The sequence below is a fragment of the Solanum lycopersicum genome, chromosome 8 (assembly GCF_036512215.1).
Source record: "Solanum lycopersicum chromosome 8, SLM_r2.1".
Classification (NCBI taxonomy): Eukaryota; Viridiplantae; Streptophyta; class Magnoliopsida; order Solanales; family Solanaceae; genus Solanum; species Solanum lycopersicum.
Window position 1 is genome coordinate 4588148 of NC_090807.1, and position 13289 is coordinate 4601436.

At 32.0% G+C, this 13289-nt stretch overlaps 1 protein-coding gene across 1 annotated transcript; it reads right to left on the bottom strand.

Moving 5' to 3' along the window:
- Positions 1-1029: 1029 nt before the first annotated feature.
- Positions 1030-7505, bottom strand: LOC101252509 (geraniol 8-hydroxylase). Its single transcript, XM_010326403.4, is given in 4 exon segments — positions 1030-1207; positions 1210-1768; positions 6056-6340; positions 6767-7505. Coding segments are annotated over 4 exon segments (1548 nt in total). The 5' UTR covers positions 7373-7505; the 3' UTR covers positions 1030-1109.
- Positions 7506-13289: the final 5784 nt, after the last annotated feature.

Below are 13289 nucleotides of genomic sequence, written 5' to 3' on the forward strand. Positions count from 1 at the left end.
GACTTCATTATGTTGTTTCATGTTCATGCTCACTGTTAGATTTTTGATACATCGTTAAAGACTTATCGACTCGATACCGTCATACTCCCACATGTAGTTTTTGCTATATCTTATAATACAATCAAAACAAGTGATCCTCACCTAGAGTCACGCATGGTCACTTATGTTTTTTTTGCATTTATTCGCTTACTTCTTTACAACGTTAAACTTTCTTATATGATTTGAATGTGGTCTTGTTCTTGAATTCATATAGATGTTTGGTTTTGGGTCCACTCGTTAGAAATAAATCATTGTCTTGACGTAACCAAGATTATGTTTCACAAGCGTTCTTTTGAATCAAATGCCAAACTAATTTGAACTTATGCCAAATATTTTCATGTCCAAACTAAGATTTTAAATAGAATAATGTCTCTTTTAATGCAAATATTTCATGTAACTCCCCTTATGTCCTGCTAAGTATTTTCACTCTTTAAGAAACAAATTGCCCTTTTTTTGAACTATCAACTCAAACCTAATTTTTTATACTTACCTATCTTATTTTCATATTATTACTTTTATTAATATGCTTTAACGTTAGCTTATTTTGCTTGCAAAGTGTTCATTTTTATAGCTTAAAGATATTAAATAATTAACGTTAGTGTTACCGATAACCATTTTTTTAACGAATCTTAAAAGGATGCTTAACCCCTTTCCTTTAGGATAATTAGATTATGAACCCTTACCGAGAATCACATAAGTTTTGTAGACCATTGAATTTGAGTTAATTTTAGTATTACTTAAGTTAAATATCTAGGTATCCTAATTCATCTTTAAAATAATTAGATGGCGACTCCTTAGGAATCACCAATATATTGTACACTGGTTAACGCGAGTTAAATTTAGATATAACAACATTTGTGCTTAAAACTTCGAAATTCAACTTGTAGTTTGAATTTTTGTATTTTCTAGAAGTTGTAAAAACAACAAAAAGTTTTATTTCTTTTTATCACCAAAAGTCAAAAATAACTAGTCACAATCAAACATTACTGATTTTCAAATATTATTTTTCACTCGATTATTACTAAGCTGAAAAAACAACAACAACAATAAATCTTACGTGGACTCAATTATTACATTATACCAACATTGTATGCCAAATATATATGATTTGGTGTAAATATCAAAGAGGAGATGGGATAACTCGCAAAGGACGAGCTTTGGATGAGATGAAACTAAATGTTTCCTCCATGTCTAAGTCTTTTGGCTCAATGTCTCCTTCAAGTTTCCAATTGAAGGAATTTAAGAGTGAACCCAACATTGTTTGGACTAATCTCATTGCCAATGGTAAACCAGGACATATCCTTCGACCAGCACCAAAAGGAATCAATTCAAAATCTCGTCCTCGCACATCCACTTCTAAATTTTGAAATCTCTCAGGTCTAAATACCAAAGGGTCCTTCCAAAAAGTAGGATCCCGACCAATCGCCCATACATTAACTAGAATCGATGAGTCCTTTGGGATGATGTAGTCGCACAATTCAACATCTTGCTCGACGACTTTTCGGGGTATTAAAAATGGAGTTGGTGGGTGCATTCTTAAGGTTTCTTTGACAACGAATTGCAAGTAAGGGAGTTTAGGAATATTTGATTCTTCTACTTGTTTCCCTTTTCCAATGACTTCTCCAAGCTCAAGTTGGACTTTCTTCATAATTTCTGGTTGTCTAATTAATTCTGACATGGCCCATTCTAATATGGTTATTGGTGAATCAGTACCACCAGCAACTAAGTCCTGTAATATTTAATAATTATCTTAAATAAATTAGGGATATAAGAGATTGACATGTGTTTGAATGGTCAAAATGATAAGTATATGAGTCAATAATCTGTCTTTAAGTATTATTTAAATTGAAATATGTTGAGTTAAAATGATTTATATAAATGGAAAGATTCATAAATACTTGTGAAAGCTTAAAATATGCCATAATCTACAATTGTTAACTAAATATCACATAATCTACAATTATATTAACTAAATTACATAATCTACAATTATTAACTAAACTACATAATCTACAATTCATTCCCTCAAATTTATTCTCCCTCTTGTGAATTGTGATACTCAAATTCAAATTCATTTCTCTTTTTTTTTTCAATTATGCAAAATGTGTGGTTTGGATCCTTGAAGTTAAATATTTAAATGAATCATTATTTAAAGTAATTGAATTTTAAATAAAAACGAATAAGGCATAAATACGCTCTAACATTGATAAGTAAACCTTAGGATGATAATATAAATAGGGATATATAGATGTGACATTCAATGAAACTTTTTAAGGGATAAGGCAATAATCTAAACAGATTATAGCTAGAAACTAAATCCACAAGATAATAATTGTAACAACCCGTTTAGTCGTTTTGAGCAACAGACTTCAATTCTGGAAAAACTGGCAGAAGCGACGGACCCCACGACGGAACGTCATGGGCACGACGGACCGTCGAGGGGGTCTCGTCCCAAAATACTTAGAAAATCTGAAATTGGGTACTGAAAATCAACTCTCTGAACTTTGTGACGGAATGACAGGACGAACCGTCACAGACCCTTGGTGGAAATTTGGGTCTCTGAACTCTGCGACGACCTGCAGGACGGACCGTCGCAGGCACGACGGCCCGTCACAGGTTGCGCAAATCCCAGGCAGAGTCGGATTTCTGGTGAAGTTTTAAGGGACGTTTTTGGACTATTCTTTCCTTAATTATAGACTTCGTGGGTTTATATTAATAACTCAAATTCTTGAGGGTTAAAAGAGGTAACCCTAAGTTAATTAGCGGGGTATTATTGCCACCTTTTATTCTTAAATATATACTAATTAGGGTAAAAGAAAGAGGGTGGAATAAGAAAAAGAAGAAAAGAACAGAAAGAGAGGGAGAAACGAACGGGAAAGAGGAGAAACGAGAAGAAGAACAAAGCTTTGGGAACTTGCTTGCTTGATTTCTAATCTTCGGTGGAGGTAGGTTATGGTTTTCATGCTTTCATAGTAAACTCTTAATAGGGAATGATATGTATTGGTAGTATTGTAAACCCTACTATATGCTTAATTGTATGTTTGCATGAATATGATTATGTGATTGTGATAAGATAAGCATGATCAAAAATATTGAATCCCAAATCTTGAAAAGAAACTTTAATATACATTATTAATGATGATGCCTTGGTATAGAAGAAGGCTTGATGAATTAAAGTAATGGGATTGAGGATGCCTTGGTATAGAGAAGGCTTGATGATTTACAGAATGATATTAGTGGATCGGAGTGTCACGTTCCGACACATAGATTTAGTGGATCGGAGTGTCACGTTTCGACACATGTAGGGGATCGGAGTGTCACGTTCCGACACATGTAGGGGATCGGAGTGTCACGTTCCGACACATGTAGGGGATCGGAGTGTCACGTTCCGACACATGTAGGGGATCGGAGTGTCACGTTCCGACACATGTAGGGGATCGGAGTGTCACGTTCCGACACATAGAATTAGGGGATCGGAGTGTCACGAACCGACACAAGAGGAGGAAAGATAATGAATCTTGAAAGATGTTAATATACTCAATCTAACGAACATGATTCCCAAATGAGTATGGTATTGGGGCTTGAGTCCTCATGTGTGAATTTGATGGTACTTATTGATGATTATAGTACTTGTTGTTATTACATGTTGAGTTTTATAGTTGATTTATGATAATACTTGATATATACTGTTCCCTATTTTGAGTTGGCCGATGATATCTACTCAGTACCCGTGTTTGTACTGACCCCTACTTTTATTGTTTTCTTCTTGTTTAATTGTGGAATGCAGCAAACGTGCCGTCATCTTCGACTCAACAGTAATTCAAGTCAGTCTTCGTCACACCGGATCTTCAGGGTGAGCTAACACTTCTAGCTTGGACTGGATCTCCCCCGTCACGTCTTGATGCCTTGAACCTCCGGCACGGACTGACTTCTTATGTATTTTTAGCTTTTAGAATACTCTTAGTTTAGTCATTTGATTGTAGATGTTCTTGCGGTGATGACTTCCAGATTCTGGGGATAATGATAAGTTTTTGAGTTATAGAAGTTGATTATTGATTTTTATTAATGAGTTTAAGTCTTCCGCATTACTTTTTGTTGTTATTACATTGAAATGTTAAGGTTAGATTGGTTGGTTCGCTCACATAGGAGGGTAAGTGTGGGTGCCAGTCGCGGCTCGGATTTGGGTCGTGACAATAATGAATTGGGTTATAAAAAACATGGAATTAATTTTAAATAGGTCAATTAAAAAAATATAATGAAATTAATATTATTTTAGGTAAATTGTATAATATGAATCATAAGTAGTTTTTATTATTTATTCGGGAAGAGTTAAATTTGAATCAATCAAATCAGACAACATAATAAATTATTATATATTTAATAATTTTAATTTTTGGGAGCTGTTAAAAAAAGGACAAATATGAGTTAAATGTTTATTCTAGATGTTGAAATAAGGATGAAAGTTTTGTAACAATTCAAATAATTGAGGGACATTTTAAACCCTTCTACTTAATAAATTTAGACATTATCTAAATTTTATTATAAATTTAGACATTATCTAAATTTTATTAGATAATGCTAAGTGAATACTACCTTGCTAGGGTTAAGGACAATACAGATATGTCGTTTCTGTTGATGAAGATAATTCTAAGTCAAGGAAAATATTGTTGCTTAATTATTTCTTGAACTTTTGTGAATTTTAGTTATACTAGCTAGTAGGTTTGGGAAATCCATTGTTTAGGTTTACCAAATTCTTTACTCTTAGGGGTCGTTTGGTAGGAAGTATTAAGAGAAATAGTTCAAATATTATTTGTGATATTATTTAGTACTATGTTTGGTAGAAAATTTAGGTCTATGTATAATCAGTCCATGGATTAGTTATACACCCTAATTTGGTGCGGAGCTAATCTAGGTAAAGACAAAAATACCTCATCAAATCCTTTTAATCATTTTGTTTATTTCTTGATTTTATATTTTATATTTATACTAATAAATTTATTTAAATAAATTAACTTACAAATTTTATTATTTAGATATGATTTTTTTTCTTCTAAAATATGAGTTATTTAATCTATTTATTATTAATACAAAAAAAAAATATATATATATACATATATATGTATAACATTTTGAGTATAAAAATAGTTTAATTTATTTTGCTATATTTGTTTGTATTTTTATTTTATTTTATTTTATGATAATTTTTTTAAAAAAATCATTGATACAAAACAAAGTTCAATAAATATTTAATATAAATTATTATAGTTGTGTGATCTTTTGAGATATTAACTCCAATTTCTTAAGATGACAATTATTTACTCTCAAATAATTCAAGTGAGAAAATAGTGAACATGACGATCAAATTTTTATTCTCCTAGCTAGTTAAATGTTATAAAAAATAATATTGTCCCTCAATTATCTACCTTGACCCAATAAATGAAATAGAAAATCCCATAATAACTCAAAGTTATAATTTGAATGAATTTTTTTTGGTAGAGTTTTAAATCACATACAAAACTAGATAAGAAACAATGAACCAAACACTTGATAAAAATAATCATGCATTATCAATCCTTCTATTACTAATCCCTGCATTATTGATCTTTGTACCTATCGAGCTCTTATAGGTTTTTGAGAAAACCATTTTCTTGTAGGTTTAGGGATAATTGGGATTTGTAAATAAGGTTTGTAAGTAGAAATTCTTTATCGTATTCTTCTCATAATTTATAATGCATAAATTTATATAGATCGATCGACAATTGAGAATTACTATCTCCGGAGCCCTCACTTTAGGGCTATCTTTCACCGTTGACAGACATGGTTCAAAGTGCCAGCTACACTTCCTCTTCTAGAACAGTGACATCTATGCTAAGGACGTTGGCTTGACTGAATCTCGTTAAATTCTTATGTTATTTCTTATTTTCTATTGAGGCTGGGAGATTGAGAAGGGGGTGAAGGACATGTTAGAACTTTTTTCAGCTCTAAAATTCAAAGGATAAAAGAGAGGAGCACAAACCAGGAGCATTGATTTTATATGATTTTGATCCATCTCTTTGGGATTTTCTGCACTGAAGTTGAGTAATACTTCCAAAACATCATTCTTTTCACCATGGCTCCTTTGTTTTTCCTCTAATCGTTCATCAATCAAATCATCTAAAAATTTAAACAACTTACCAAAATGGTAATTTGCACGATACCTTGTTCTTTGAAGATCAATCTTTTCAAGTATAGGGAAATAATCCGCTAGGTTAATCTTCGCAGCCTCATTCATGACACCCCATATCATGTCCTTCAACTCAACCTTTAAAATTAAAAAGCGTAAAAAAACAGGACATTTGGTATACAGTTTAGTACACAAAAAAAAAAAATCATAACAAGGTATCACATGAGTTGTGGTGATGCAGTGATGAGAATGTTCACCCTTAACCAAATGTTTCATATTCAAGCCCTAAGGGCTGTTTCATACTTAATCAGAGATTTCATATTCAAGCCCCGAGGGATTTGTTTCACCCTTAAAAAGAGGTTTCAAGTTCAAGCCTTGAGAGACTGGTTCATCCTTAACTAGAGGTTTCGGGTTCAACCTAGGTATGGAGAAACACCTGTTGGGAGTGTCACCCCCAAATGAGTCTTGCATTGCGGGATCTGAATTTAGTTGGAGCTCCAATGTGGTCTCCGGCCAGTGGGTAGAAAACCAAAAACAAAATAAAATCATGTTATTAATTTTTACCTTTGAATCCGAAAATGGGTCAGCCAAGTCTTTGGAGAAAAGGGTGCTGCACATCAAATTGAAATTAGTCTTGAAAACAGCTTGACATATATCCAAAGCTTTACCTTGTTGACTACATTTTGCACAATAAGCAATCAACTCTTTCACCTTTTGAGACCTTAAATGTTCATTTGCATCTAGCTTATTGGAAGAGAAGACACTCTTGTTCAAGATTTTCCTAAGCATTCGCCATTGAGGACAAACAGGAAGACATGCCACAGAAAATTTGGAATACATATGTGCTTGAAGGGCATTAGTAATAAATCTATTGGAAAAGGCTAAGTCTTGCTTTTGAAGGACTTGTTTTGCCATGGTTGATGAAGAAATGACAACTATTGTCTTTTGTCCTATTTTCAAACTCATAATTGGACCATATATTTGTGCAAGATTAACTAGTGATCTATGAGGTTTTGTACCTAACAAATGAAAATTTCCAATAATTGGCCATGGTGATGGCCCTGGTGGAAGTTTTTTGATGCCTCTAATACTACATATTTTTGCTATAATAATATAAAGAAAGCTCAAGGCCAAAGTTGATCCAAGCACAAGTGTTGTATAGTTATCCATTTTTGATAATCCTCAACCTTCTTCCTTCAACTTTGATACTATTCACAAAGTTGATGTGTAAGAAATGTGTACCTCTAACAATGGGGAATGCATATTTATATAGAGAAAAAGGATATAATATTAACAGTCTGAAGTTGTTTTGAATTTTCAAAAAACACTTTAATTATGATGGCTTTCTGTTATCTTTTTTTACAATTTTAAATTTGTATTTTTTTTCGTTTTAAAAGGAATGACCTTTTTTTAGTCTGTTTAAAAAAAAAATGACATCTTTCCTTTTTTGATTAATATTTCAATTTCATCTTTCACGAGACATGTTTAAGATCACAAGATTAAAGAGCAATTTTATGCATTTCACATAATTTTAATTTAGGACCACAAGATTTAATAATTTTCTTTATTTTCTTAAACTTCATGTCAAGTTAAACCAGATCATTCTTTGTGAAACAAATGTAATATTATTATATCATTTTTCAATGTTCTAGATTTTAAAAAACAACAGTTATCACACACCAATCATTATGTCACACGTGTTAATTAATTTATTTAAACTGTAATTTTTTCTTTTTCATTTTAAATTTTTTCTTTTATCTTTTTTCTCTCATACTTTTTCACCTCACCTTCCACCCCATCCCACCCACCCCACATAACCTTTGAATCAATGGTTTCTTTGAATACTTCAAACAATCCCAAAGCTCTATTGATATCCTAGTTATAAGTAGATCTCGCCAAGGCACAAATAATAGGCACATGCCCCTTTTCATCTACGTTATTATTATAATTACATGTACATTGAGAAATAATATTATTCATCTTTTCATATTTAAAATTTTCATACAAGATTTACAAAACATTCAATATGATACTAAAGTAGGAGGTCACAAACACTTAATAAAAAAATTATTATTATTTTTGTTGTGTATTTTATATAATATATGAGTTCGGAGCCTAAAGAATATAAAATATTAACAAATATTTTATAACGGTATATAAAATTTTATATTAACCAAAATGGCAAAATCGCTGGAACAACAGCGATTTACTCCACCGGAAAAAACAAAATCGCTGCCACTGTAGTGATTTTGCAAAAATATGATTTTTTTTTTAAAAAAAAAATTGAAATCGCTACCTAGGCAACGATTTTCAATTTCTTGTAAATATTTTTTTTGAACGCAACGATTTTTTTTATAAAATTTTTTTAAAATCATTTTATAATTTTTTAAAAATAAGGAAACCGCTGCCTAGGCAGCGATTTAAAAAAAAAAGAAAAATTAAATCGCTTCCTAAGCAGCAATTTTATAATTTTCTTTTTAAAATATGGAAATCGCTGCCTATGCAGTGATTTATAAAAGATTTTTTAAAAAAAAAGAGTTTATATCGCTGCCTAGGCAGCTATTTTATAAATTTATTTTCTTTTAAAATACGGAAATCACTGCCTAGGTAGCGATTTTCAATTTTCTTTTTAAAATAAATTTAAACCAACGATTTTTATTTTTATTTCTTTAAAAAAATGAAATCACATTTTTTTAAAAAAAATTAATTTAAAAATATGAAGTCGCTTCACATGCAACGATTTTCCAATTTTTTAATTTTTTTAAATAAAATCGCTGCTCTAGCAGCGTTTTCCATTTTTTTATAAAAAAAAGTTAATTAAATGGTGGCAGCGATCTTATTTAAATTATTATTATTTTTAAATATTAAATCGCTGTTAGTGTAGCGATTTTAGTTCTTTTTTTAATATTTTTAAATATCGCTTTTCATGTAGCGATTTCATAAACAATATATATATATATATATATATATATATATATATATGTATGTATACTCATGGTCATTACTTCAAGAGATCATCATTTCGAACTAAAATGTGCCGTTATAGGAGAGTCTAGCCAAAATATCAATCATTTGAATTTTTTCTCATCAGATTCAACTGGTAGGTAAATAAAGTAATGTTTTCTTATTTCTTAAAATTATTTTTCTTATATGTAATATATTTATATTATTATTTTATAGGTATGATCAAATTCAAAATACAGTGAATTATTGTACACAAATTGTAAATAATAATGTTATGGGTGATGAACGAGTTGATGAGTCGGTGAGTTGCATAATGATGAACCTTTCGAGAATGAATTAACAGACAATGATGATATGTATGAGGATGATGATGATAATGTGGATAATGCACCTAATGCATCCGTTGAAGATCAAAGTATTAATTATCATTCTACAGTGATTTCATACTTAGATCACACTGAAGAAAGTGCAGAAGATTTTATCTACACGAGAGATGATGGTTCTATCCGAACGACACTTTGGAATTAAAACAATCCTAAACATATCCAGTCAGGTTCGATTGTTAAAAACTAAATATTTTGTAGTTGTTTATTTATTTATTTCATGTTGATTAATTTAATTTGTATATGCAACTAGGTATGTTATTTATGAATAAGATGCAAATGAAATCTGCAGTAAGAGCATATAGTCTTGTTATTAAAAGAGAATTTCTTTGTGATCAATCCAAGAGTAAACGTTGGAAAGTTATTTGCAAGTGTCATGAGTTAGGGTGTGATTGAATGATTCAGTTTAGAGAGATTTCAAGAGGTACGTGGAAGACAGAAAAATGGCTGAAGCGCATACTTGTCATACAAATAACTATAAGGAGGATAATTTCAATTTGAATGATAACATGATTGCCACTTCATTAATACCATATGTTATGCAAAATCCAGACATAAATATTAAGGTGATTCGTGAAATCATCAAAGGAAAGCATCACTATACTCCTATTTATAGAAAAACATAAAAAGGTCGAAGAAAAGCATTTCGAATGGTTTATGGTGATTTTGAAAGTTCATTTAAGGCATTACCTCGATACATAGCTGCACTACAATTATTCAATCCAGACATTATTATTGAGTTGGAGCATCATTCTATAACAATGCAAGGTGAGCAAATTTTTTTTTGGGCTTTTAAACAGAGCATTGATGGTTTCAAAAGTCTTAGGCCGGTTATTTCTATCAACGATACACATCTTTATGGTTTGTATGATATCAAACTGTTAATTGCGGTTGGACTTGATGCGAATGAAAATATTTTTCCAGTTGCATATGCTTTAGTTGCACGTGAGAGTTTTGAGACTTGGTCATGGTTTCTCAAGTTATTATGGACACTGTAGTTTGTGAACGACAAGGATTGGTCTTATTTCTGACCGTCATCAAGGAATCTTGCAGTGCGTTCAATCTTATGATTGGTCGAGTCCACCCAAAACATATCATAGATTTTGTGTTCGACACTTAAGCAAATTTTAATAAAAAAATTATAAATAGTGAACTCGAAAAACTAATGTGGTTGGCTGCTACTGAGCATCAGGAGAAAAAGTTTATGCAACGGATGCAACGAATCAAAACATTGTCTCCTGCAGCATATGAATGGTTAAATGAATTTCCTTTCGAAAAATGGAAAATGTATAAGGATGATGGTCGTAGATGGGGTGCCATGACGACAAATGTGTCTGAGTCATATAATGGTTTATTGAAAAAAGCTCGGACGCTTTCTGTGACTGTCATGGTTCGAATGACGTTCAAAGCTCTCGTTGATCGTTTTGTCGAAAGAAACAATCTTGTAATTGCATTAGTTCAAAGTAATATCTCATGGCCTCTTTGCAATAGATAAAAAATTTAATGATTATTATCAAAGAGCTCAAGGGCACACATATATGATGACTTACAACACAGGTAATTGAGTTTTTGAAATTCTTACTTTTGCTCATGATGATAAAGGTGGAAATGTCCACAAGGTTACTGCAAAAGGTAAGAAATGTTCTTGTGGAAAATGGAGAAATTATCATATGCCTTATTCGCATGCCATCAAATTTTATGGACTTCGCGAAATCGAGCCAAAATCTTATGTAAGTAAATTCAACTGTACAAGATATTACAAACGCATACTGAGACATTTAACCCAGTGGGTGATGAAATGTATTGGCCATTAGCTCCTTTTAATTTAATTGCAAATACTGAATATTTGCGGACAAGTGGTACGCAAGTAAGAGGCCGACTTAAGAATGATATGGATAAAGCTCCGGCTTGCATGACTAGAAAATGTAGTGTTTGTAAGGCGACAGGTCACACAAAGGCACGATGTTTAAATATTTTATCTATTTTTTTAAGGTTAATGTATTTTTTATTATCTTGTTATTAATATTATGATATATCTTTTATATTTATTTGTTGACATGAATTTAGTTTGTCTTGCTGCATTTTAAATATTGTAAGTATGATATCTTTATATTATTATTATTATATTATTGATTTGAACTCTATTAAAAAGTAATGATTTGATTTAACATAAAAAGTATTGGTTTGACCTATGACATAAAGAAAATATAAATCCTGCCAACTTTCATTGCTTAAGAATCTCATTGATTAAGAATCTCATTACTTTGTTCAAACTTGCACGAAACAACAAAATTTACACATTTCAAAATTCGAATCTTCAGCCTTTTATGATAAAGGTGCATAAAAATTATTCTTCTGAATCCAAATCTTCTACATCTTCATTTTCAAAATCTTCCTCATTTTGATAGTGACTGCTTGTTCCACATCTAGTTGATTTGTGTAGCCTAGATTTTCTCCGAGGTGGATTTTGTCTATTAAGAACTAAAGTTTGTGAAGCCCAGCATTAAATCTTGAATCATCGGACACAGTTACCTATAATACAATACAATATAATATAATCAAATAAATATTCAATAAAATTATAAAAAGTTATAAAAAGTTAAAAAAATTCTATGAAAATTATTATACTTACATTCGAAATATTTAATCTTCCACCAAATGGAGAATTATGCATAGAAAATTCACGCATACCATATTGAATACCATATTGAGATCCACTAAATTGTGAAACCAGATATTGGAACCTGTGGAGTCACAATACCAACTGATTGCTAAATACAAAAATTAACATTAGTGTTAGAGGGCCCTGTAGAAAAATCAAATGTGGGATAGTAAGGCTTGGGAGTCGCCACATTAGTGTTAGAGGGCTCTGCAGAAAAATCAACTGTTTCACCAACAGTCCTTCTACCTCGACGTGCACCCTCTCTTGGTGTTGTTTGTCGTGATCGGCGAGATACTTGTACTGGTGGTGGTTCATCGTATTGAGTGGGAGGATTGTAATCAGGATCAAAGCTCAATTGCGTTCCCTGGAAGGCCGCATTCATTGACTGCATTGAAATACGAGCAACTTTCGCTGCATATTGTCTCATTTCATTAGATTGATTTTTATCATTTTCAATCATCGAGCTCGACGATACTGCATTTCATGACCCCTAGCCTACAATGAATAAACAAATATTAATAACAAAAAAATTATTAAAGATTGACATAATAATTTAAAATTTACACAATATATGTTCTAATGCCTCATGTCTTCCTGCCATGTGTTGATACCCTTTTTGTACAACATGTTGTGGATTTCCAATGACCATGCGGGTATGCCTCATCTACCAACGAGAGTAATCTGTTGTAACAACCTTTTTAGTCGGTTAGAGCAGTAGAATTATTTTTGATAAAAACTGACTGGGTCGACGGATCACACGATGGACCGTCATGGTCACGACGGACCGTGATGGACTCCATCGTCCCATACTTGTGTAATTTCTTCTGCTTCTCTCCTCATTACCCTCAACGACAGGTAGGACGAGCCGTCATAGGCACGATGGTCCGTCGAGGGCCTTCGTTCCAAAACACTTCAACTCTGAAAATCTAGGTACTGGGATCGACCCTCTGAACTTCACGATGGAATTGCAGCACGGACCGTCGCAGATACGATGGGCCGTCACAAGCTGCGTAACCCCGACTTGGTCAGACTTCCGCTAAAAGTTTTAAAGGGGTGTTTCAGACTATTCATGATTATA